The sequence below is a fragment of the Amblyomma americanum genome, chromosome 5, assembly GCF_052857255.1.
Source record: "Amblyomma americanum isolate KBUSLIRL-KWMA chromosome 5, ASM5285725v1, whole genome shotgun sequence".
NCBI lineage: Eukaryota > Metazoa > Arthropoda > Arachnida > Ixodida > Ixodidae > Amblyomma > Amblyomma americanum.
In genome coordinates, this window is record NC_135501.1 from 173,054,507 (window position 1) to 173,082,205 (window position 27,699).

The 27,699-nt window shown below is 45.2% G+C and overlaps 1 protein-coding gene across 1 annotated transcript in view; it reads right to left on the reverse strand.

Moving 5' to 3' along the window:
- The window catches only part of LOC144134353 (uncharacterized), a 30,789-nt gene extending 3,090 nt beyond the window's left edge, over nucleotides 1-27,699 (reverse strand). The window contains exons 1-13 of the mRNA XM_077667283.1: nucleotides 27,081-27,699; nucleotides 25,636-25,832; nucleotides 20,092-21,899; nucleotides 15,370-15,455; nucleotides 14,790-14,861; nucleotides 14,670-14,687; nucleotides 14,229-14,244; nucleotides 14,040-14,143; nucleotides 13,481-13,689; nucleotides 8,753-8,945; nucleotides 5,222-5,441; nucleotides 4,354-4,510; nucleotides 1,603-1,724 (exon numbers count right to left, since the gene is read on the reverse strand). Of these exons, the coding sequence (XP_077523409.1) occupies nucleotides 1,603-1,724; nucleotides 4,354-4,510; nucleotides 5,222-5,441; nucleotides 8,753-8,945; nucleotides 13,481-13,689; nucleotides 14,040-14,143; nucleotides 14,229-14,244; nucleotides 14,670-14,687; nucleotides 14,790-14,861; nucleotides 15,370-15,455; nucleotides 20,092-21,899; nucleotides 25,636-25,832; nucleotides 27,081-27,594 (3,716 nt within the window). The 5' untranslated portion in view covers nucleotides 27,595-27,699. The remainder of the gene's footprint in view (nucleotides 1-1,602; nucleotides 1,725-4,353; nucleotides 4,511-5,221; nucleotides 5,442-8,752; nucleotides 8,946-13,480; nucleotides 13,690-14,039; nucleotides 14,144-14,228; nucleotides 14,245-14,669; nucleotides 14,688-14,789; nucleotides 14,862-15,369; nucleotides 15,456-20,091; nucleotides 21,900-25,635; nucleotides 25,833-27,080) is intronic.

Sequence of the window (27,699 nt, forward strand, 5' to 3'; positions counted from 1 at the left end):
TTTTTCGACAGCGGAGAAAAAAGAATTTTCATTTCTTGGAACCTTCCGTTAGCGTTGTAAAACAGGCTAAGGGCTCTTAATATTACGGCATATTGGCCGCACTGTAGAAGACGGTTGCTCTTTAGCCAGAAGTATATCTGCGCTGCACTGGCTTCGGGTTTTGGTTTGGTTTATGGGGTTTAACGTCCCAAAGCGACTCAGGCTATGAGAGACGCCGTAGTGAAGGGCTCCGGAAATTTCCAACACCTGGGGTTCTTTGACGTGCACTGGCATCGCACAGTACACGGGCCCCTAGAATTCCGCCTCCATCGAAATTCGCCCGCCGCGGCCGGGATCGAACCCGCATCTTTCGGGTAAGCAGCCGAGCGCCATAACCACTGAACCACCGCGGCGGCAAGAAAATTGCACCAGCTTCAGTTAGTGTGAAAATATGGGATATGTTCGCATACATTTATTTTGTGACTTTTTTTTCCGGGAAATCAAGAAGAATCGAGAGTAACAAGTAGCATTCTCACATTCAGTTTAACTGCTTGAGGCTCAGCGCCTGGCCTCCGCATTATACCCGTCAGGACAAATATCTGAAGTGTTTGATCCAAATTTATTTTCGTTTCAGTTCCATGAACTTTATTGCGCCCCGTGGTAGAAAAAGTGCAAGTGGGCACGCGCTTAGTCGAATATGGCAGCAAACAGAAGAAGCAAAATACATATTACCAATTACTGCAGGCCTAAGCACTGGCCTACAAAGGTAGCCATAACAGAATGAAACAAAACAGCTCATTATACACAAAATAACGCAATGACATCTGAAAAATAAAAGGTGCAGGAATATAAAAAAGGAATAGGAGTCAATGCAGACGCACAAATCGCAATCGCGCTCTGGCACAAGCGATACAATGCTACTCCAAGGTGATTTTAAGCTCATCTTACACAAGCATGCCCACTCGCAAATTAATTTTGTTCAACGGCAGTTACTGAGACAATATTATTCCAAAATATCCGGGAGCACCCGATAGTTGGTCTCAGCCAATTGTTGTGTGCGTGTCTGCGCCCTGGCGCTAATATGCCCACAAGAGACCAGGTAACTATATATTTTTGCTTCACCTACCGCACGATATGAAGAATGATGACCTGTTACTTGTCCTGGGCATTTCTAGTATAGGAATCCCGTACTCTGATGCGAATAGTGATGACGGATTAGGTCTTATATTACCAAAAAAAACGAATTATGTTGCCTTTCCAGTACTTTTTATCTACGACACTTCCAAACAGTTCAGCCGCTCGCAAATAAGATAAGGATGAGGTCTGACCAGGACTGAGGCCAAGGACTTAGAGGATCGCGAGAAATAATGTTTTTTTACGTACTTGGCCGCTCCTAATTCAAGCACTATTTGCACAGCAATTCATCTAGTTGGAGGAATGAAAGGATTAACAGGGTAGTTTAAATGGGCTTTCGAGTGCGTGCTATGCCTCCAAGGCCGCACGACAGGGAAGAACGCAAGGTAGAGATGGATTTTGCTTAGTGGTAAACACGCATGTGAAGTGTCGAAAGTGGCGCTTCGCCACGTGAGATCAGGTTAGCAGGTGCCTTCCATCCGCGCATACCCAGCGAGCACTCTGAACTGTGCCTCGTAGGTGGCCCATGCGTTCAGCTCGGCGTAGGTCCACAGGCCAGTAGCCAGGATGATGTGTCTGGACCTGTCGCCTCGTTGCAACTGCCGCAGCCTCTGCGTACACCAATGGAATGACGGAGAGTTCAGCTGTGCTGGCAGTTTAGAGATTTTCGTACCGGGTCTTAAATGTGCACCAACTCGCGTCTCTTTACAAAACTTGAAGGTAAACTTAGCGTTTATACATCTGAGCTGACAGCGAAAACCATGCACAGCGAACCATCGTAAAGGTCTTTGATGCCATCTGTTGTGATCACCTAGCAATAAAAAAACTGCAGCATTAGTAGTGGCATAGAGAAGGCTTCAGCAATGCCCTTTTAAAATAGCCCTATCACCTTCGTAGCCAATAAATTGAATGTGGTGGCGTCAGCTAGGCTACAGCAAAGATCATCCATGGTGTCTCTTCAAAGTGATTCACAGAAAAGAAGTTTGCATGCAAGCACAATTCGCAAGGAGGCACTAGTAAACGAGACGCATGAAATAGACGCTGGTCACAGTGCTTATATGCATGTATTACTACCGAGTATGTTTCCAGAAACAGAAGCCGATAGAAAGTGGAAGTGACTAAAACATGATATCCCTGTGCGCACGTCGCTTGGGATCGTGCACTAGTTATGCGATTGCGGTTGCCGTAGTGTACTTTCTCCTAATTATTTGCGAATTTTTAACCTTTTTGTACATTTTTTATGGGAATTCCTACGTATTCAACCGAAACTAGCCTCCTATTGAAAGATTTTACGAGCGCCATTCCAACTATTGCAACACCGATGGTCAACATTCTCTCACAAAAATTTGAAAAATTGGAAATTCGCATGACACTGTTATGAAATTATTGAAGGATATAGTCCATTCTTTTGATATGTAGCGAAATCTTTTCCATCGATCGGATCGAAGAGTTACGACAGCCATGAAAACCAATGGGGAAAGCTTTTGACGCAAGCAAGAACGTTAATGAACAAAATTCAAGTCTGCCGTCATGTGATCTGTGGATATATTGATCTTAATAGTGAAACCTTACATTATACGAAAAAATTTGCGTTCATAAACGGTTTCTCTCTCAAAAATGCTTTTGTCCAGAATTGTTTGGTATGTATCAATGCTTCCATTTGTCCGATAAGGCCAGCACAAATACAGCAGGCTAGCTACTGTCCCTTTTATACATAGTTATGCTTGATTAATGTTAATTTTTAGACCAACCATTCTGCTCTGCCTGTCTAACTCATTGATTATCCTTTGCAATTCATCTCCTGAGTGACACATTAGGCACATAAGGGCACATAAGGGATTGGTAATTAGTTATCCATATAATGCTAGCGCAGTAAACAATACCAGATCGACACCATTAATTAAGGCGTCGCCTCTTCGTGATAAAAAATGTCTTAGAGTCATCTGAGGCTTTATATAGTAAGCATTATTTTTACGGTAATAAACGTAACAAAATTTGCCTTCTTAATGTAGAAGGCGCTCTGATGATGATGGGACCACTGAGGTAGGGCGACATGGGAAAATGTTGCGGATCTTTTCTGCAGCTATTTTATTTCATTAACGTTTTTGCTTTCGTCAAAAGCGTTCCCATTGGTTTTTTATAACAGTCTTAACTCTTCGATGCGATCGATGGAATAGGCTTTGCTACATATCAAAATAATAAACCATTACCTTCAATTTTTCCATAACAGTATCATGCGAATTTCCAATTTTTGAAATTTTTGTAAGAGAATGTTGACCATGAGTGTTGTAATAGTTGGAATGGCTCTTGTCAAACCTTTCAATAGCAGGCCTGTTGCGGTTTAATATGTATAAATCTCCATATAAATGCAAAAAAGTGCCAGCTGCTTGTGCAAGCATTACAAATTATCCCGTTGCTTGGAGATACAGAAATCAACATAAGCTCGGCCGCCTACGTGTCTGCATTTGGGCCATGAAATGTGAACGATATTGATTTGCGAGTGCACCCTATATTTAGAATTTGGGTTCCTTCCACCTCGTGCCCCCGTGCATTTGCTTCATTTCAATCTAAACAGAATGGAGAAGAAGGAAAAGGGGGAGTAAGACATCCTCTAGCGCACTCCCTTTTATGCAAGGAAATGCGCTACAGGACAGCTTACTCCGAATTAATCCCATGTAAGGGTATTCGTGCTTAGAGCGTAGGGGTGATGCGCAGGCGCAGAAATTCGGTGCAAGCGCGTTTTTATAACGGGAAGTTGTTAATGGACGATTTTTTTCGCATGCCGTAATATTGCACCGCAAAAATGAATATCTCCGCAGATCCCTCTTCGGGACGTTTGTAGCTTTCTGGCTATGTATTGAGAATAACGCACATCATTGGTTTCTTATGCAAGTCTCGACTACTCGGTGCGAGCGCAAGACAAATTTTTAAGGCAAGATTTTGTTAAACATCGGAAGATCATGCCTTCAATATGTTCATAACCGTATCTTGCAACCCCCCCCCCCCCCCTTCCAGTTTCCTCACCATTAAAATTAATGTCCAAGAAAGCTGCAGCTCAGAAACGCTATGCACTTCTGAAATGCAAATCCAGTGGCTGGTAAGTACTGAGCATGCCTCTACATTCGATTCTGTTGTGGGGGCTAATATTCAGTTCGTTTTTCCGTGTACCACTGACAGAAATGCTGGCATTGTGCATTTTCAATAGCACTTCTCGTCAGGATGCATCTCGTCTGAACGCACCGTGACCATGATCCCGGCTTGATACACGAGTTGGTAAAGGTAAGCTGCGCGTGTCACGATGTTCAGGATGCCGTAGTGCTTGATGTTTTTCACGGCCAGTTCCTGGAGTTCCTTCTTCACATATGGGATGTCCAGGGATGTTGCAGCGGTGGGCTGCCTGTATTGGAGAGAAAGGAAATTTATACGTCGAAGCTGCCGAGGTCGGGATGCGAAGTTTTTTACTCGATTGGTCAACGACTTTGCACATTGCTATAGCTTGATTCTGGCTTTGTAACCGTTGCGTTAAACTGCTCATGCCTGTAGGCAATGTGCACGTAAGGGCCTGGAGAAAACCTTGTTCGCTTCAAATACTTCAACACAAAACTCTCGTTACATGCGTTTGTAGCAGGCAGTTCCAGCTTCGTTCGTCAACAAATTTACTCGATCGTTTTAATTAAACATTTGAATGGCCAAAGAATGGACGAGATCACTGCGTGTACAGTTCCCCGGCGTCTTTAGCTTAGTTGGCAAAGTCCTTCACAACACCAGTGCCCAAAACTCTACCCTTCAGCTTGCCCTTCTGGTAGAAAGCGTACATAAAGGGTGAAAAGCATATATTCATTGCAAACAGCAGTGCGTTAACTCCAGCCTGAATGCTGCATTCTCCAAAGACACAATCAGAGCACACTAGGCAGCGCAAGGACATTATTTACATATATTAACAGGACACTATCAAGGACACCAAGAGGTACAAATCTGCCGCGCTATTTAGCCATCTGGCGAAGAAACCATATCGTTATAGCGATAAAAAGGTTGCCACCTTTCAGGGCACAATGACCGAATTATAAAAGTTAAAAATTAAGTTGCAGGACATAGCGCGAACACAGACCGCACGTCGAAGGACACGCCGCCAGGGTAGTCTATGAACTCTTCGGCCTGCAATGCGTTCACGAAGTCCTGCCAGCCGTTGCCGCCTTCCCAGTCTCGTAGTTTCCCGTCAGAGACGAGAACGTGCGTATACATTACGTGGCTGCATAGACCAGGCGTCGGGTAGGTGATGAACGCCGTGCCCCTGCTGCCAAGTGTGCACACCAGGGGCATCCGGGTCGCTGCACGTGTTGACAGAAAGGTGGATCTTTTAAAAGCACTGCTTTTCAATTCCTGGGGCTTTCTTTTGTTAAACACGATCATTAATGTATATTCTTTATTGTATAACAGTTGGAAACACAGCAGTGTTTTTACTGCAGGCGCGAGCTATTCGTTTCCATTAAACGGGTAAGAACCCTCGTCAAGATCATCGTGCAGTAGGTTTATATTAATACAGTTGCATTTATTTCTTTAAGGAAAAAAATGCTACTAAGTAATCTTGAGTTGACTTTAAAAATCTTTTCCATCATCGCATAGTAAACCCACGAATACTACGGTGTTTACTCCCGACGATATCCCTCACAAATTATAAGATAGGGCGATCATCTAAAGGCCGGAGTAGAGTTCCTCGACGTCAGAGCCGCTATTGGGCGTGAAGGCATCCTGGATAAAAAGGTCAGTGGCACCAATTGCACGGAAGACTGCGAAGCAACATTTCAAGCACAGCGCTTCTGTCGTGCAAAGTTTTTCCAGTCCAGGCGTGTATCCAGAAGCCTTGTGTTTTACGGTAACAGGGAACTGCCGACATGTGGTGATGAGTAATCTGGGCAACATGGCCTAGTGTCTGCAAGAGGGACCAAGACAAGCACATGGAACTTGAAATAATGCTTCTCCATCGAAGTGATTTTAGAAGTGGAAATGACCGGAATTTATTGAGCCGAAAAGGCGAAGTCGAAGATCGAATGAGGAATTTTGTGGGCGCAGCAATCGGACACATGCTTATGTGTTCTATATGCCTTTTTCCGGGTGCCGCAAGCGAGCTCCACGAGTAAAATTGTCACGCAGAACACAACTGTAAAAATATGACCATTTTTTACAAACAGGTAGTAGTGCTACTCGACATCCCTATTAAATATGTACAAAACGAAAGTAACCTGAATGTGAACATTGTTGGCAGAAATCTACGCTGCTAGGCAAAATTCTTAGGGTATTATTATTTACTTAATCTTAATTTCTAAAGCAAAACTGTAGTTTCGTTACTTTTCGTGTCTTTACCTCACATCGGAGAAGTATAGCAGAATAACAAATTTTATGCGTGTGGCTGTGCGTTATGTGGATAAAACGCTGTGACTTCCAGAGGTTGGATAGAATCACTGCTTGCCTCTTTTAAGAAGTGTACTATCAGGACAGATTGAAAAGCGAACACGTCGACTGAAATCAGGGAAGCATAAGGAGGCACTCTTATATCAGGAAGACTAAAGAGTAGTCTACTTGATTTACAATTCAATGGCGCAAGCACCGCTCAGTTGAAATTAAACGAATCCTGCTGGCGCTTCATTTATTGCGTCTAATACTTTTGAATTTCTTATTTTCTTTCAATTCTCCTGTTCGCGTCTAGTTCCGGGCTGATAATAATGCATTTACTGCAATTCGGGTTCGCATTGAGGCGGCTAAGTCTCCGAAAATTAATGAACGCTTCGCATATGTTGCACAAAATACCGATAAGACCCCTTTAACATACATGTGTTCTAATTTTAAAAAAAATAAATTTTGTAAATTTAATGTTGTAGAAGACAAGCTCTCATTCATCACTGCGGCACCAGATGGCGACATTTCCAGAATATGTAGGGTGCTTTCACACCTAGTTACAGGCCACGTACAAGCGCGCCCAGCCGAGGGCGAGGGGAGACGGAGGCAATGCAGGCTTTTTTCCTTCTCCTCCTCCTCTTTTGTGTGCGCTTGTACGTTATGTCCAATATAGCACCAACTGCCCCAGGAGTTTGCTTTTTCTACCCGACTCTGTTGCTTGCATTGAAGGAGAGCACAACTACGCTGTTTGTCCCCAGACGCAGTTTCGCACCGCTGTAATATTACTACTGACTGCAGCACAAATAGCCTGTGGGTCAGGACGCGGAGTCGTACAGTTGCCAGGCGCCGAAGACTTATTGCAATGTATAAATTTACAAAATTTGTGGTCCCCATTATGCGCTCTCACCGGACCATACAATGTTTGTGTTTGTGCTGGGTTCAATGGCACATAAGCAGCTAAGGCCATGATGCGCCAAGAACCATAAAATGTCTAGTGACCAAGGAATGATCTTCAATCTAAACGCGGAAGCTAACATCGAAAAAGACGACTAAATTTCTGGATATTGTTCTGACGGCGTAGTGCACGAGTCTGTAGAACGTGCCGTAACAATACCATTGTATTGCGGCTGTGGCAACAGGTGGCGCCGCTCACAATGCAAAAAAAAAAAACGACCACTACCCAAACACACTGCTCAAGGCCAGTATAATATAAAGATCACATTTTAACGTGACAGCGTTGCAGTTCCCGTTCGACATAAAACCTGGTGACCGTCGGACGATATTTTTCTATAGGTCTAAAGGGTCATGACATCACATCCACGTGACCTTGTGCGGGTAGTTCAAAAACCCCCTAACGATCCCTTGGCACAACAGTGATGGCACCATTGCACAATCCTTCATTGGGCTACAGTATCGCGCCGTCATTCCACCATCTTTATGTTGTGCCTCTGTAGAAAGAAAAGCAAATGTGCTCAGATAGGTAAATGTTCGAGCCGGGACTAACCGCTGCCCTTTGGGTCGTGAGCCAAGCGCGCTATCCCTAGACCACTGAGGAACTTTCGTTCAACTTGGTTAAAGGTAGGCTTTGTGTGTCTTGTGGTAAACAAAAAAAATATTTAGGAAATTAAGAAACGAACAATAAAATAAAAAACAGTGACCCTGCTTGCGAAATGATTTGTGAAGAGGACCCCAGGCCGCTGAAGGAACCCAGTACAGCTATAGCGCCATACCCTGAAGGCGGAGCTTAGGTGTTTCCCGAATTCCTACTGTGTTAGAAGGACAGATGTATCCACGCCGTTCGCCGAAATCAAGCAGTTCATCGGCCGTCGAATTACCACCCACTACCCGCACAATTAACCTCTCTCGCTGCGCCTATCACGCCAAGCACTCGAGTTATGTTGAATGCGGAGTTATGAAGAGTTGTGCGGATGAATAAGCAACCGTTCTTGAAGAACTTTCTTATGCATGACATAGGTGCGTGACGCACGCCTACCCTACACCGCTATTCCATCATCGCTATCCGCAATTACTAAATAATCCCACACGCGCCGCCACAAGCCACAATTCCTCGTGATTCAACACTGAGGCCCAGTGAGGGTATGGCGGCTCTGTAGCCAATCACAAAAAAACTAAGGAATAAAAATGAAGCAGTAACAAGGTTGGATCGTTACGTTAAACCAGCCGTGACGTTGCTCAGTTTTTACTGCGGGGTACGCGCGCCGCCGTACGGCGGCGGGATGCTCACTCGTTGTAGCGGTGGTGCTGGTTTTGGACGCGTTCGTGCTCATCTTTGGCGGGAACCGAGTCTTCAGTGTTATAGACTTCGGGAGGGTAGGCCACTCCGCCGTCGGAAAGCCGGGAGTTTTCGTTGTGCTACCGGTGCTTGATTCCGCCCTGCTCGGCGTCGGCTGAGTTGTTGGCGCAGCTGTCGTCGAAGCCTGCGTGGAGTTGAATGTTATTTTGCGTACAGTTGGATGCAGTTCTGCAAAAAGCTTGGAAAGTTGGCATATGCACAAAAAGTTGAAGCAACCAACGATAACAAGACGTAGGACAAGGGAAGTAGGAACACATATCTGCAATGCCTGACAGCTTGTGTGTTTTCTTTCCTGGTCCTGTGTCTTGAGTGTTGAATACAACTCGATTGTAGAACTAGATCATCAGTTCCTTGTGCGCTGTAGGCATTGTAGTTGAGTATACACGTTTCAGTTATGAAAGTTAACCTTATTAGTCTACTGCAGGCTTTAGGGTGGGTGAAGAACAAAGAACAAGAGAATGCGTTTGAGGCTTCAGTTGATCCATATGTCGCATGCAAGACAATCAACGGGTCGCGTGACCTATGGGTCATGCGCAAAAGTCGACGGGTTTGTTTATTATTTATTTGTTCATTCATCAAAGGTCCGCAAGGGACATTAAGTGAGGGATAGGCTAAAAAAGAGGTATTCAGATGAACAGTGATGATATTCGATGGCAGTTTTGATATGACCCAAGTTTGTTTGTTTTTTTATTCGAAAATGAAACTGAGCACAATTCAATATGTACAATAATAACTGGACCCATAACCAGGGGCTAGTTTCGGGTCCAACACAATACAATATAACATATTTGCAGCACGCGGAAACGAACATTTCTATTCCTAAAATGAAAATTAGAACGTTATAAGATTTGCGGAGAAAAAATACAGGAATACAAACAAAACGCCCACAAAAAACATATTTCTCTTCGAAACAAAAAGTAAAAATTCATACCATATATATCACATATTCATCAGGAACTTTTTGAGGGATTGTACAAAATTTGTGTTTTAACCTCATTAGGAATGCCATTCCAGATTAAAACTCCATTGAATTCTAATAATCTTTGCCCGTAAGTATTGTGACATGCGGGCAAATTGAAATGTTTTGCACTAGCAGCCCTAGTCTCCCTTACTGTGGGGAAGCGGATCATTGAGCTGTAGTATTTTATGAATTGTCTGGGCTATCTTTAATGTATACATGGAATGGAAAGGTAGAATGCCGGTGGACTTGAAAAGTGGTTCTGTAGAGTCAGTATATTTTGAATAAGAAATTATTCTTATCGCTCTCTTCTGCAATCGGATTACAGGTTCGAGATATGTGGGGTATGTGTTACCCCATGACTCCATGCAGTATATTAGCTGGCTTTGTATAAAAGCAAAGTAGAGTATTCGGAGTATAGAGAAATTAAAGCATTCTCGCGCTTGTAATAAAATATGGCAACCATATGCCAGCTTTGAGCAAACTTGCTTTTCTTGATTCTTCCAGTGCATATCAGAATCAAGATATACGCCAAGATATTTAAAACTGCTTACTTCTTGTATTGGCTGGTTATTTAAATACAAAGCAACATTTTGGTAGTTTAATTTTTTTCCCCTAGAGCGGAACAAAGTATATTTGGTTTTCTGAATGTTAATGGAGAGGTGGTTGTTAGTAAACCAGTTAAGAACCATTTCCATCTCTTCGTTTATCTTTTTGTTGAGTTCATCGATTGTGTCTCCTATAAATATTAAAGCTGTGTCATCAGCGTACATCACTGCTTGAGAATGTTTTAGTATAGACGGGAGGTCATTTACATAAAGCGAGAAAAACATTGGTCCCAGAACTGAGCCCTGTGGTACCCCAGTCAGCACGACCTGCGCCCCAGAAATCACGTTATTCATTACAACATGCTGTACGCGGTTTGTAAGGTAACTATTGAAAAAATCTAACATTTTCCCTCGGAAGCCATACTTACTGAGTTTATCAACAAGGATTGTATGATTAACCGTATCGAATGCCTTTTTAATATCTAAATACACCACTATGGCAATCTTATTATCGTTGAGGGCAGTATTTATCATTTGCGATAGGACAAGGACTGCGGATGCTGTTGATCTATGCGGCGTGAAGCCATGCTGACTTGGGCATATAATATTAAACTTACCTATAAATGTCTTTATGCGTATACATAGTATTTTTTCAAAAACTGTATTGATGACACCAAGGACTGAAATTGGCCTATAATTACTCGGTTCCGACAGTTCCCCTTCTTTATGGATAGGCACGACTTTAGCTACTTTTAGTCTTGCAGGAAATATTGAACATTCTATAGAGTGCGTAAATAGGTGTAATAGGTGCATGGCTAATATGTCAATATTTTCTTTGATTATTTTTACTGGAATGGCGTCCAGACCCGGAGATTTGCTTACTTGAAGTGTGCTTACGACACTAACGATTTCGCCCAGCTCGAGCTCTTTCATTACAAAACTATTTATAACAGGGTTTATAAGATTGCTAGGATCAGTTATCGGGATCAGCTGCTGGGCTAAGAGAGGCCCGATATTTACAAAGTAATTGTTAAATATGTCCACCACATCCTGATCAATTACATCAGGTTGTACTTGTTGCTTAGAGGTAGGGCGGATAGCATCCTTTACGATGTTCCACATTTTCGCTGTATTTCCATTTGCTTGCTGAATAAGGAAGGAGTAATATTCCTTTTTTCTTTTTCTTATCATGGAGACTGTGGAATTCCTAAGGAGCTTAAATTGGGTTAGGTAGTATTCATTTCTTTTATTCTGTTTCCATTTTTTATACCAGTACTCTTTTTTCTTTAGATCATCAAGAATGGATTTTGTCATCCACGGGCAAACAGGTTTCTTGTAGTTTCTTTTGCATGTTTTCTCACTACATTGTGCTATTATACTTTGAAGGGCGTCAATAAAATTGTTAAATTCTGTGTCAACATTACCGTCATATGCAGCAGAGAAATCTGTTTGTTCCAGTAAGTTGCGAAGTAAGCCATGATTTATTTTTTTATGATGTTTAGTGTGATTATGCTTCACACCCTCTGGAGCCTTATTTTCCAGGGCAGCAAATATTGGCAAATGGTCGGAAATTGGAACAGAGCACACACCAGCACAAACAATGTCATCCCTGCTACAAAGGACATGGTCAATCAGTGTACTTGTGGTGGTTGTAATCCGGGTAGGTTCAGCTATTAGATTATGTAAGTTGAAGGATTCCAGCAACAATGTGTAATCATTTTGTGTGTCTGATGTGGCATCAATGTTAAAGTCACCAACAATAATAATCCTACCGTTAGGCCCACGCGATAACGAAGTAACGGATGTTTCAAACCTTTCAGTGAAAGACCCCAGTGATGAACTTGGGGGGCGGTACACCACTCCAACTATTATGCCATTTGCCAGTTTGATAAAGAGTGCTTCTATACAATCGTCGCTAACAGATGCTGTAGAAAGGGCCCGAAATGCAATGTTTTGTTTAATGAATAAGGCTACACCACCTCTTCTTGCATGCGACTCCCGTGGGAGTGACAATAATTTATAGCTGGGGATTGAAATGGTCTCATTTTTCCTCAACCAAGTTTCACTTAAAGCAATTAAATCGAAAGTAGACTTATGGCGAGAAATATATCCAGTCAATTCATTGACTGTATACAGCCACTACTTCTGGAAGGTCATTCCAGTCTCGGGCTGTCTTGAGGAAAGAAGACAGGTAATTATATTTTGGTGCGGACTTTCACGGGGTAGACGACTATTACTACTACGGGAAATACGGTGACTATAGCGGGAAATCCGATGAGTACGTATTGTAGGTGCAGATACGTTATTTTTATGATGTAAGAAAATACTGGCGACTTTGCGACGACGGGCTGATGTAGGAAGGCGCAGCTGAATCTTTAATGCTTAAACGCCTTTAGTATAATACCAACAGTCAGAACAAATGAATCCGGCAGCATTCATTTCTTTCTTCAAGCGGTGCGCCCACGCCGAAACTACGTCGGTTACCATGTCATGATAAAGCCATTTTTTGCGACTGAAGAGACCTCCGCACAACAATTAAACTTTTTACTTTCTAATACGCAGTATATGCGTAACAAATTCAGCGCCTTTTGCAATGAACCCCTGCCCAACTCCCCTAGTTAGAGAGTGTGGTCGAAATGAGTGACGAAATTACTCGATTAATTTATTTGCGCGAGGTCATTCTTCTTGTTGCGGTAGTTGATATTAAGGGATAGCAAAACTCCTGCTCAAAACTTTTCATGACTAATCCGGTGAAGGGAGGCGAACACTGCGCTATCATGACTGTGGGCGGCTTGTCCTAGAAACGTTTGCAACAAATTGTATGCCAACGGAAATGGAGGTAATGTTGGACTAAACTCAGCAGTGTGACCTCGCGATGCATGGTCCGTCCGAGCGAAGCATAACCGGTAGCTGGTGATTCCTTTGAAACTATTGTTTGAAGGGATTAATGGTTAGTCTTTAGGTGGTTTATGGTTAAGGGAACGCAGTTGGTTTCCAAGGAATAACGCCTGTGTAATATTTAGCTCTTTCTTACGCGACCATACCGTACCAAACACCAATAAAAGCAGACAACGCAGCTGCAAGATAAAATGGTCCTTTTCACTATAAACCCAGATAGTATATAGGGAACAGTAGTGGTGGAGATTTGTGTACCGTAGCTGGAACGGTGGCCGTGGCGGTCGTCCGATTCTCGGGTCTCGAGCGACACGGGGGTTCCTCCTCCTCGTCCTCGCACCAGGGCTCCGTTGTGGTCGCCCTGCGGCGGGGCGTCGTCTGCAACACCACGTCGTTAAACTTGCTGACGTTTGGGCAGCCTTTCCCTTCCTTGCTGCCTTTCACCAGACGCCCCGACTGGGCCGCACCTGTGCAGACGCGGCCGGAGCCGCCAGACGCCATGGTCGCTCTTTACTAAAACATGGGAATAAGAAGATCGTTAATAATTGCAAACAGGATTATCGGCTTAATAGCCCGGTGTCTTGATGTTTGGCGTCCGCACGGGTACACAAAGGAATAGCTGTTTTGCTGTGTGCTGTCCTAAATGATGTGCGCCAACGCTACGGCCTCTTCTGGTGGCCCACACAATCCAAGTGCCGGAGGTGCATCCCAAATGGCGCCAGCTCTAGCCTTATCATTTCACGTGCTTGATTTTATGACACACATCTGGGATGTTTCATATAGTTTTCTTGTTGCTTGTTCCTCTTAGATCACTCACCTTTGTTCTCGGTGAGGAGTAGTACGACGATGACTAACAGAAGCACCGCGATGATGTTGACTGAAACCAGCGTCTTGAGGGTGTTCCGTGGTCCTCGGTATGCCCTGCGGTGGAAGCGTTAAATACTACCGCACACACTTTAACTATTCCTACTGCCATTCGCAGAAGGTAGAGGCGGAGTGTGCTTACGGTGCGTTAGACGACTCTAAGAAAATACAAAGAATAAACGGCATTATGGTTAACATTTATGACACTATACGTTTAATTATCCAGGACGCTAGTTACTAGTACGCCACGCACAGTAGTGCACTCGAGGCTAGAGTACTAATGATGCACAAATCTTTTCTTTAATTTTTGTCTTACAGACACGTAGGACCTCTAGATTAGAGCAAAAGGTTTAAAATATGGGAGGCTTTCGCCGGAATACACGGCCGAGATTGGAATTCAGAGTAATGTTCTCTTAACTTGAGCCCAAGTAATTGTCCGAAGGAGAGATACAGTTCCAGATGTTAATGGGCGCCTTATACATAAGGCTTCTCAGTGAAACTTCATTTATTTTCTTCTTCGTTGGTCTGAATGCCGAAATTATGTCTGAAGAAAAAAAAAGCGCTCTTCACCCTCATGACTTACCCATGTAATCAGTCTTCTCTGGAAGAAAGAGCCACCACATGAGCGATTTCAGCCCTCCGTGAATCTTTTTCTGGCTACGGAATTGTCCCGTGGTAAATAGCACAGCTTCTGGCAACTTACGGAGGTCAGAGTCAGGCGAATTGCTTACAGAGCGTCTGGGAGCTTCCATCTTCTGCCTAAAAGACTGTACAGCTGTAATTGAGAAACAGGAAAAAATGAGACGTTGAAGCATTGCAGTAGAGGTCCGAGTTTCCTCTGGTTAGCGAAGCTTTTTTCTTCTTCAAAGCACCGAAGAAAGAGGACGAAAAAAAGAGGAAGGTCCCACTGAAGATTGGGAAAACACAGCTGGTGCAACGAAAACAAGCTGCGTGCTAAGGCTGTCTGCATAGTCGAAGGTACAGGGAAGTTCCGCGCTGAAAGATAACACTGGCCCGTTTCAACGTAAGGGACGTATGCCATCCCGACACACTGCACGTGAGAAAATATTATGCCAAGCGGGAAGAAACAGTGAGTGCTGTAGCGGAGATACCTGAGGTTCTAGGGTGCACAAGGCCAGCAGTTAGCCACCATAAAGGCTTCAGGCTGTCTCTCGTTATTGCAAGAGTGCCGCCGTGTTATCTGCAAGCCCCGTTGCCCATTCTTGAAATTCGCAGAGACAAATCTGTCGCAGCAGAAAAGGGAAGGAGTAAAATGCACACACCTGAGACAGTGAGGAACTCAAACAGCAAAAGCAATAATCGAACGAAGGGCAAAAAGGTTCCTCTGAACCTGCAAGAGCTCGAGACACTGGAACAGGGGCGCGTGCAAAACGGCCATGATGGTGATGATAGACCAAGCTTCTTTCTCTTCTTAAACAGGCTATTTTGCTAAAATACATACATGGACATGTGCCGCTCCAAAAGAAGACAACAACATAAAAGGTACTGAGAAAAGGTCTTGATATACAAGTGCTCGTGGAAGAACTACGATGAAGGAAGCCAGTACAAAAATTAATTCCTTGTAACTCTAAGCCTGTAGCTACTGTTGAATCTTTTTAATCGTCTTCGCTGTCCAGCCAGCGAAGATGAGGAAGACCACTTGGAGTGTGCACCGGGGACACGCGCTGGGATGTTCCGGACTTCATCTCGGTTTTAGGGTACACTCATTAAAGCCCCCTTCTAGCCGTCCAAGAGCTGAGTCTGTGGGTTCCTGTTCGTGGCCCATTCTCAACAGCCACAAACGCACAAACTGGAAAATGTGCTCTGCCTTTTCCTGCACGAACTATACATACTCTGCCTCTCAATGTCTGCCTCGCCTCTGGTAGTAGCAGGACTTTATTCTCCGGATAGTGAGAGGAAGGGAATCACGAGATATTTGCATTAAAGTCCATAGTGCGCTCTCTTCCAGACTGGACGCTAGGTGGCTACACAGCACAGCCTTCCAGCGACCTCTAGGCAGGTGGGAAATTTTGGTATTTTAGCAAGTTCTTGTTCTGCAGTTACCTGAGGGTACCAGTACGATTATTGTTGTTCTTGACCTCATTTGGAATGGCGCATACCCACGGCGGTGAATTGGCCAGAGTGTGTTAATTGCATACGTTTAATTCAGTTTAGCATAAAAGAACAGTGAATGGAAGTTATCGTTAAAGACGCCCATTGAAGAAAGACAACAGTCACTGAATCCATAGAAACCATAGACGAATGCTTCTCTATTTTTCAGACCTTCTGGAGTCGATAAATAAGAAATTAGTAGGGTAGCCAATTTATACCTAAAAGATAATTGATTGGAAAATAGGAAGTGCTCTATCGCATGACGTGTGCGACTAAGTACTGCGCGTGACATGCCGAAGTCATGGGTTCGGATCTCACCTGCGGTATGTGGTTGTTCCTTCGTCTACTGCGGTGTCAATTATCTTTCACGCTAGAAATCATTACGCTACTAATTTTCCATTGATCAACAGCAAGCGCAAATTATAAAAGAGAAAAACATTCTCCAAGGCATTCCTTTGTCGACGGAAGGCCTCCTCCATGTGTGTTCACAAGTTAAGTTAAGCAGCAGATTGGCTTGCAGAGTTATAGCTGTGGAAGCTAGGGTAAACTTTAAAGCTTTGGCACATACTGTGAGATATAACAATATGGCTTAAAAATAAACTAGCGAAAGAATTTCTCTCACACAATGTTATAATCATGCATAAATTCACACACAGAGTTCAGGACATGTCCTCTGGCCCTTGCATTGATGGACACAAGAAGCGGTGCCAAGTTTATACTGCTGTATTTTAGATAGATGCTATTCTTTGCGGGAAAAAAAAATCACAGATGCTTACACGTAGTGCCATACTACTGCCTAAATGCTAACATTGTTGCTTAGAAAACATCTATCTATTCGCGCCATAAATGCATTGAGGTGTTCCCCTCCAAATGTGGTTAAAAAGAAGACATGACTCAACATGAGTACATTAATAATGACGACGAAAACAATACCTACATGACACTTTTGAATATTGTGATAAACAAGAAATGTTTCGTTTTGACGGTTCAAATTCCTGGCGGCTAAAAAAGAACGGTTAGTGCAGAGAAACAAAAAAGGGGGGGGGGATATAATAAAGTGTCAACATCTGGGTCCTACCAGAAAAAATCAAGCCTCTTTACCCCCTTGGCAGAAAGTTCTGTTTAGCACTTGAACACTGTGTGAGATGCAGTGTGCTATGCTTGGGACACCCCGTGTTAGGCCAAAATATCTCTCCGAGTATTTATGAAAGATTCCTTTGGGCGCTCAAAGATCTTGCACAGTTCCGAACGCAGAAGACATGTACACAGGAACCACAAGGCACAAATCCACAAATACAAATTCCAGTAACGAGACAGTTCAGAATAAAAACACGTGAGGTCTTTCTCTATAACTTATAGTGTGCTCGAAAGTACAATGTTACCATTGCAGTACCTTCGCTCCTTCACCAAGTGTCAACAGAGGCGTGCAAAAAGTCTTATCAGGAAACTTAGTTTACTTGTCTGTGAGCCCAATGGAAGGGGAGCTCATATACGCCCCTGTTGTGTCCGTTACACCAACCAGTCTGCGTCCAACAAATAATTGTACGTGGATGTGTATGTGTGTAGATGTCTTGGATGGCGTCGTGTCTGCAGCTCGTCGCATTTTGACCTCCTCACCGAGAACCTTCTCTTCCTATTTCGTCGTTCTGTTAATCCCCTCTCATATTGAGGAGTAGCAGGCAAGGGACAAGTTCTGTCAGGCGACCCCTCCCTTGTCGCTCTTCCTCTTAAGCCTTCCCTCTCTCTCAAACATGTGATCGCACACGCCATGGGTTCCAGAAGTTCGCAGGTGTAAACACAAACGTTTTTCCACAAAAATCTCGGCCAGATGTATTTTTTATTAGTTTTGTAGTGGGTGTTGCGTGCTGTTTGCGAGTCTTTTTGTGGATAAGCATTAGATGAACTACATTAGCAGTCTGATTCATTTTTATTCTGCGTGCGAGCTTCCTATCTGCTCGTTTATCCTTCCTTATGGTATAAAAACCTCCTCGCGTCGTTGTTCGACGGCATTTTCGTTAATATTCAGCGGCTTGAAGCTCACGAAGGCACGGAAAACACAAAAATGTCTGACGACAGGAAAGCAGTAAAAGAAAAAAATCACGATTCGTTATTGAATATTAAAAAACTATTCAGTACTAGTTAACCAGCCTGCTAGTAAGCACGTCTTACCTGCGCTCTGATGTACTGCATCTCTGACAAAAGTACACAAATTTAAAATTTTGTATACTCTGAGATGGGACGAACATTGCTGAGTTCTCTTTTTGCATGAGGATCTAGAAGTACTTTTCTTTATACGGTGAAATTCCTCGCAGCAGCCTATAGGTCGCTGCTCTGTGAAAGTGTGTGCTGATTGTCACTCTTCATGGCCGCTACGTAAAGTAATTCCTTGCACGCGGAGGCTATGAATTTGAACAAAGTTCAAATACCAGACACGGTATTGATCTGCGAGGATTTGAAAATAGAGGTGAACATTCCTAGAAAGCCCCATCTAATGTCAAGCAAAAAACATTTTGTTGTAGATCATGGGTGTTCCGAATCCAAGCACCTTTTCGCTTGGTTCCCTCCACCCCATGGCATGACGCACATTTTGAAGGGCGATCACCTTGAAACCCACACAGAGTTATGCAGAATAATCCACCACACACCTTTTACTCATTCAAAGCCCGATTCGCTTTTGCTCCGCAGAAATGACCATTCACATCAGTAACATGCCTGATGATAATAGATGAAACCACTCTCAAGCTTTCGTAAATGAAACAGTTGTCAATGTCCCCACCAAAAAAGTGTCAAACATGGTATGCCTGCAAACTGCAAGGTAACTATACAGACTTCAGCATATATGGTGCTCTGGTTGCATATGGAGCAGAATAAGTTTGTCGAATACATCAGCAGCGCTGTGAGAAGTCTCTGCACTATATGGGCACGTATAGCAACTGCCGACACTGTTTTTTTCGAGGCCGTGATTTAAAAAACACTGGGTTGACATAAAGCGAATTGCGAGATAATACACAGTACCTCGGAAATTACCGTTTGTAGTTTCTATATCCCGGCTGAATAGCACACCGCCATAATAAAAATACACCCTCACACGTCCATGATTATAACTCGGCAATATTTCCGGCAGAATAAGCAGGATAAGGCATCTGTACAGAGCTTGCCTTACAGAATTAGTGCAAGAGCTGACGAGCCATCCGAGTGGAGCTCGTGTTATTTATGAAGCGGAAGAGATTCCCCTTTACAATCATGCTAAACTATAAGCCAGTGCAACACCAAAAGAGAAAGAACCACTGCTTAGGGGTAATTGTAAGGCAAACGATTTGAATGAACGGTGTGAGATATACGTACATATCCTGCGCGTACACAAACATGTGCTTTAGGCCAAGAGACCAAACAAAATAGTTACTGTAGGGCCTCAGTTCAACAGAAAATGGAAGTTAATCTTTGTTGTGGCGGCACGAGTCTGCATTCGCAGGTTATGTCAGGAAAATATGCAGTTTGTTTGTGAAGTTGCAAAGGAATTGAGGGTAGGTGCCACAAATACATCAGGCTGTACAGTGCACATCAAGAAGCTATGTCCACAGCATCAGGCGTAAGCACACTTGGGGCTCTTGTTCATCTCAGATCCAGCAGGGCAAGAAAAGGCACTTGCGAAGAAATCGAAATTTTGCGCCGCTGCTTTGCACACTTGCGACACTTTCACCCTCTTCGAAGGATCGAAATAACAGCTGCAGTGACAGAAAGTCGCAAAGAAGATTTTCTCGGGTCTGAAAAGCGGAAGGCCTTTCAGAGGAAAATCAGAAGCTCCATCCTTGTACTTCACGTACGCCGTGTAAGCGACGTCAAGTGCAGGTAGCTCAGGGTACGTAAACCTGTTATTTATTGACGCCGGGCACCAGGAGGCGTTCCAAAAGGCCGCAGTCTCCGGTGCGTCTGACGGCTTCATTACAGTGCCGCCGTTAAACAAGTGCGTCAACATATCAAGGGCTTCGAAGATTTCCTGAGCGTAAATGAAGCCCAGACCTGCGTACGTCATGGCGCTAGTTCCACCCTTGTAATAAAAGGGGGGTCTTAAAGCCGCCATGGACACGGACATGGTGTTGAGGGTGGGGTTGTATGAGACCAGTCTGTTGTCGACGAATGAGTAGACCTCGGCGGCGGCAACGTACTCCTTGCTGGTGAACAGCGCCGCGCTGCGGTTCTGCATTTGCAGGCGACTCCATCTCCACTCCCCGAAAAAACCGCCCTTTCCTCGGTAAGACTTGCCGTAGAACTCCTCAAAGGCGCCCGGTCTTCCGAAATCGTCGTCCGGCCAGAGTACGGTGGACATATTTTCAAGCACCGCCGCCAGAACCTTCCTCGTCGTCGCGTTCAGTTTGGCGTATGAGCGAAGCTTCTCCAGGGCGACGGCTCGGACGTTCTCAAGTAGACCGACGATGGAAAGCCGCTCGGGAGATGACAGCAGTGCCTTGTGTATGGACGCCAAGAGAGCGTTGTACGTCGTGGAGACGTGGTCGAAGCAGATGATGCGCTGGAAGTACTTCCCGCTTGGGTGCTCGTTCAAAGTTAAGAAGAGCTTGTTACTCGTCGCAGCACCGACAGACTGCACAAACCACCAAATTGTGTGGAAGAAAACGTCCTGGGCTGTGAAGGCATTAAAAATGGAGTCTGCAGCCTTGAGCATATTTTCGTTGGTCGCAAGGAGAAGGTCGCTCACCGTGATATTTTGATGGGTGCCAAAAACCGATCCGAGAGCCTTCGCCCACTCTTCTGCACCCACTTTCCTAATCCAGGTTGGCAGGCTTCGGATCTCCACGAGCCTGGGCTGCTTGTACGTGTCGTGGAAGGCAGAGCTCAAGTGACCCAGTACTTGCGTCTGCACGTTCACCCCAGTTGTCAGGAAGGACGCGAAGGACTCCGAAGGTGGTCGGTATTTGAATATGCTGTTGTTAAAGAAGCTCAAATAGATGGAATACGCCTCTTCGTACAGCAACAGCGTTTGGTGCAGGCCATGCCATATAGCCGAGAGTGCAGAGGGGCTGAGGACAACTGCTCGCCCCCGCTGAAGAGGAGTCTTTGCAGGAAGCACATGGATCCGAAACCACAGGGGAAGTTGCCAGAGCACCGACAGCTCCAGAAGCAGCTGGAGGGGCCGAGAGTAGTCTGTGATCGGCGGCCGGTGGCCGTCGTCCAGAGTGGGCCAGGCGAAGCGGCTTCTGTCCACCAGTTCAAGTAGACTCATCAAGGAGTCCGCATCATCGCCAGGCCTATGCATGCAATCGCGCATCATGCTCAGCGGCCTGTTGACCACGGCCTCCCTTTCGTAGGCGTCCATGCTCATCTTCTCCACGCTAATAACCCAGAGGAGGACGGCCTGCGCATTGACCGTTGTGACCACGTCCACGTCCCCAAGCTTCCAGCTGGGGCAGATGAAAGTACTGAAGTCCTCGCATGCCAATGGGCCACGGCTCTTGTCAATGCCCAGGGCCACGGCGTGCTGGACGCACCCGCGTGTTCCGCATACTTTCATCCCGTCACCATTTCGTCTGCTTACTGCTAATATAAGCAGCACCAATAAAAGTATCGCCACAAACAGCAGCGTGGTCAGTGGGATGGCTATGGCGTCCATGTTCGGAACAAGAGGCCTCCCTTGTTTCGGATGAGACGTGGGGAAGTCGTCTTCTAGCCGAAGGTTGAGAGGGCACTGTACAAAAGTGAGCCAAGATATAAACAAGTTTATACGCGAGGTACTTGATGCAAAGCTCGCGAATGAAATGGCGAAATTAATGTAACCTTTGTCCGTTAAAGTTTCGACACCAATTTATTTTATTCTCTAGGAATGATTCCCCGAAGCAAACGATGGTGCGTTTGTGTAGCGCCGACTATTTGGGCTAAGCTCAGCTATTTATGTTAATTGCTGTGGCAGCCGCTTGATGGAACTACAGGTAGAAAAATACGTTGTCACTTGTCATTTGCGCATTATACTGTGAGTGATTGTGGAGGGATGGACGTCCGCCTGCAACAGCGTGTAAACATAAAACTCATGTGTGAAGCTTGGCAAGACAGCCACACAGACATATGAGCTCGTTCGTGACGCTTAAGGCAACGAGACATTAACGCGGGCGCGAGTTTTCGAGTGGTCCAAGAGGTTCGTTTCGGGACGAACGTCGATGGCAGACGACACAAGGCAGGGGCGCCCTTCAACCTCACGGAATAAAAACAATGTGGCTCGGATCAGGGAAATCGTACAGCAAGATTGCACCATTACAGTCCGCATGCTATCGATGCTCTCGACATTAGTAAAACAACTCTATTAAACAGCGTGCGCTATCAGGACGTACACAGGAAACTTGGAGACAGAGGAAAGCGCATGCTGTTTAATAGAGATGTACCAACTAGCCCGTCAGAAAGTTCTAGTAAGACAATATGCCACCAGATTTTCTATGAGAACTTGCCAGACTTGTGCCGCACTACCTCACACAGGACCAGAAGGACATGAGGGCATCAGTGAGCGCTTATTTGCTCTCCGAGGCAGATAAGGATGCTGCAATCGTCGACAGCATCATTGCTGAAGACGAAGCATGGTGTTTTCAATACGATCCTTAAACAAAGAAGCAGAGCGTCGAATGGCGGTCCACAAGCTCTCCGGCGTCGATAAAGGTGCGGCGACAGAAGACCAAGACAAAGATGGTACTGATAGTTTTTTTGTGCACCAAGAGTTCCGCCCACAAGGGCAGACGGTGAATCAGGAGTTTTATATCCGCGTGCTCCAAGACATGCGCGATGCACTGCGACACCGTCGCCTTGACTTATGGGCATCTGGACAATGGAGCCTTCTCCACGATAACGCAAGGCCGCACACTGCTCTCAGCGTGACAAAATTTCTCGCCAAGCACAGCATTACTGTACTTCCCCATCCGCCATACTCGCCTTACCTCTCCCTATGCGATTTTTCCTGTTTCCTCGTGTGAAGAGAGCCCTAAATGGTCGCTGGATGGGGAGCGCGGAGGTCATTCAAGACGCATACGACGAAGGAGCTGGCAGCGCTGCCAAAACAAGCGTTTTCCAGCTGTTTCCAAGACCTCAAGAAGCGTTGGAAGCTTTGTACAGACTGCAAGGGAGAATATTTCGAAAGGGTGCTGCACAAATTATTTCAATGTTAAACGCATTTTTTTAATGAACTCAGTCTTGGAACTTCAAGGACAAAGGCATAGATCGCGATTTCAACGAAAGAAAACTTTTCACTGCTTATTTGTGTTTTCTCTTGCTATAACCTACCACAGCCTTCGTGAGCATTGTCTATATTTATATTTCTTGCTATGTTTTCTCCTGTTACCTTTTTTGCGATTATACGTACTCCCCATTGTAATGCCCTTGGTCACTGAGAGTAATTAAATAAAAAATCCTTAACTCCCTAAAAGTAGCTTGTACGAGACTATTTCAGGCCTATCGGCAATACACAAGCTCGAAACAGTGGCGCCTGCATCAAAATTTTGGGCAACTGCAATGGAAAATCTTTTGCTAAATGAGCAAATGTACGTAGAGTTCCATAATAAAAACTCCACATTGTGATTTAGCTTTACCTTTTAAAGTGCAGCATGCTCAACGAACACCACTGCTATAGTGTTTGGTCTGCACGAAGTGGCGTCCAAATTAAGCTTCAACCAAGTATTTCACGACAGAGAAGCTGTGTGCCCGACTGAAAAACGTTTGTGTCCCCTGCTAAACCGGAGGGCATGCAAAGGATGCGCGGCGGCCATTGTTACCGCCGCGCATCCTCTGCATGTTTAGTGAAGTCCAGTTATCAAGGGCTCTATAGCCTGCATTGCGTTGGGGTCACCGTCACTTTGGCGTCGTAATCCTTCACGTGCTACTGATATTGGTGCAGCGACAGCTACGGTGGTGATTGGTTTTAAGCTCGTGACCTTCCAAATTCCAATGAGGGCAGAGAAACCTAGACGGATACAAAGGGCACGGATACCTGCGTACGCTTTCTCGGGAGCCACCGATCATTCCGGCGCCGGGGTTCATGAAGAACGATTTAATCACTGCTGCTGACGAAGCACTCATCGTGTTTGATCTGAAGAAGAGTGGGCACATCGTGGGAACCCATAGAGCAACTGTATGTTAACAGAGTATTATTTGGGCCGTATATATAAGCATGGACCGTGAAAGCCATTGCTAGATATTGGTTTGTTATCATGTGTTTACATAAATGATAAACATTTTTTTGGCAATTATCTACGATTTTAAGGCGCACTATGCATGCATTAAATTGCATGCACCCTCTGTACACGGAATGATATCTCTGAATTGCGTGAACTACCCGTGCCCACAATCACTGAATTGTCCTCTAAGTGATGAACTGGAAATGTCAGTTGCACCGTTTAAGAGAAACTTAACGGCGCTGGTGCGTCGACACACACTATCTGTGCTGGACAGAATAGTGTAACGTACACATATAGTGAATTTTCAGAATATCTGTTTTCGGTTGAAGCTAACGGGCAGTCTGTCGATAAAAACATGCAAAATATGTTATCTGTTCTGCCCAAATTCGCTCTGCGCCTCCGCCATTAAATCATGCCACAGCCGTCTGTCGTGTCGTACTGTAGTCATCGCCTTGCCGTCACGTAACAGTATCCTCTTTCCTTGACTTGGAACAGTGGAGCTGGAATGCGGCCGCCATCGGAAAGCCATCTGCGATCTGATCTACGGCGATGCCTCAACAGATGGCGCGGAAGCAGTACGAGTTTTCTCAGTGCAGAACCTGCGTCCGGGTGGAACTCCTCTTGGCGGACATGTGATTTTTTCTGTGCAATGTAGTCAGTGCTCATCAATGTGTGGGCATATAGAAGCAACTTTATGTGCGTAAACTGCCGTGTGGAATTTTGTTGCAATAATTATGATAAAAGTGAGAATTTGAACAAAGAACAGTCACTGTGGGTGAAGAGAAACCGCTGAAGAGAGCTATCCTAAAAGCAGATATTAAGTGTCTCCCTCAGTTTTAATTTTTGCCGATTCGGCAACTCTGTACTCCGGCACACAGAAGGAGGTGTTCTGGTTTCACTAAAGCACGCCGCTAGTTACTCGCGACCTACCGGGTTTTGGGTCTCTTAATCGGATTGTTCCGAACAAGCACTTTATACTTTTCGTTCGGCCAAGATGCGAGCAACGCGGTGCAATGACTGCCTGCATAGGCGAGTTTTGCGACTGACCTCACATGGATAATCCAGTACTTTAATGGTTACAGCAACAATGTTTATCTTCATTTTTTTAATGAAATGAGTATTACAATATAAAAACAGTACTCAAAGCATAACTTGAGTATTGAATGAATAGTTGTGTGTTCGTTTTGAGAAGACATTTCCCATCCCTATTTAAGTAGAAGGAACTCGTTTGCGGAAACCAACCAGTTCCTGCGGACTTGGCGCTGGACAGACTGGGCGCAGGGCGCTGGACAGCGGTTGTCCACGACGGAACACCGCAGCCTCTCCTGCCGGTGACGAGGGCTCAAGTTGGGGGAAGCTCCCGGTAGATGGCGCCTCTGGTGCGACACCTGGTTCCATCGGGACAGGATGGTGATGTTCGGTGAGGCTTAGTTCGGGCAAGGGATGGTCTCGGCCTCCGGGCAATGCTTCTGTGTGTTACAAAGCATGCGTTTTCAAATTTTCCAGCAAGCAGTTTAATCGCTCCGACTGATGTTTGCAAAAAAATTTAAGAAGGGGGTATATAATTTCATTTTCCACTGCTAACCACATACGTCAGTGTAGAGTGCCGGGGTAGTGCGGTGTCAACGTTTACACACATCAATCAAGCGAACAACTGTCTTTCTCGTGCTTTTCCTGCGATCACCTCCCAGCGCCAAGTTTTCGAAGCAACTTTCCGACTGGGTTAGCTTTTAGTATGAAGACACTGCAGGGACCGTATTTTCAGCGTTTAATTTTCGTCTCATTTTGTCTTACGCCATTGTTTTCTGCTCTCGGTGACGTAGGTTGTGGGAAATAACATCAAATTATTCATGTCGGTAACACTTCCGTGATGTGCCTTATTTGCAAAAACGCGCCCCACACCCATGCTGCCTGCAATAGTGGACGGAGCCGGCACCGATAAATAATGGAGCACGTCAGTCTGCACCCCGTGAAGACTGGCTATGACCGCGATCCGTACCTTGCTTTAACACCTTGCAATTCTTACGTCATAATTAATGTCTCCAAGAAATGAACTGAAAACAAGATAAAAAGCTGCAACTTATGGTCCCAGTACAAGGATGCTGAAGCGTGTAGCTCTGTATAATTCGTGCATGTAGAAATTTGCAGATCGCAAATGGCTCTTACCGCAGTCTGAGGGGTTGGAGGATTGAGTTGGAAACATAATTGTACATGACAGTGCTCAAGCCGACAAGCAAGAAGAGAGATATGCGTTGCATGCTTCTGCTATAGACAAGTCTGTATTTACATTACATAAGTAGTGACCCTTTTTTCCTTTCCCTCTAGAGCAGAGCAGGAAATGAAGCTACCATGATAAAGAATAAGAAACGTGCACAATATTTCTTCTCTTGCAGCTGCATCTATACTGCAAACACCAAAACATTTTTATACAACGTGACCTCTTAACTGCGCATTAGATTCGTCACTTCTCAAAATTAGGCAGTGTTTAGAGCATGCTTGCATCGTGCCGTATGTGTGTAATGTTACCTGAATACGTGATCTAATCATTGCTGCTTGCTGCGAGGGCTTAAAAAGCAATTGATGTGACATTTCGAATGCAAGGGGCGCCGGTCTTGGCCCCTTTATGTGTTGCGCTAAAAATGTATCCGCCTTCAAAACATGAACCATATAGCCCTCAAGGAAACGCTGCCGAAATTATGGGAAGTGTGCACCTTTACCTGCAAAGGCGTCACCCATGGTGGAACCGGTTGGACGCATCTTATATTCGGCCGGGCTTGCTGGAAAATGGCTAGCGTCTGTCGTCGAAGGAGCAGCACCGATGTCAGCAGCTGGCGGCTGTTGGTGGTCGGGGGCATCAGACAAGTGTGCAGAGACGCCCGCAGAACTATATGGAATGATGCTGCGGAGGTTCGAAATTCTGGAGGCCTCTGAGGATGGTGCGTCCTTAACAGTCGTTCCAGCCGCAGCTTGCTCGGGTGCCTCGCTGGACTTGGACGAAGAGTCGCCCGTCGAGCCCGAGCTGCCATGTTTTCTGCGACCTCTCTTCCCCGATTGACTATTCGAATGACTCTTGGTTCTCTGCGTGTCGTCCTGGGAATCTTTGACACTGCCTGTGTCCCACTGGCTCGACGTGGAGTGCTTGTCTGTCGATTCATCCGCCGGTGGGAACCCGGGCCTGTTGTGCTCCTTCGAGGCATTGCTGCGCTTCCGGCGAGAGGCTTTCTTAGGCATGGCTGCCGTTCAGAGTGCGAGGCCTTCGCCGTGATCTTCTTCTTTATGTCGGGCCACGGGGTGCTCGCGGTGCTTCGTGCTTCATCGCTCTCAGTTTCCGACTTC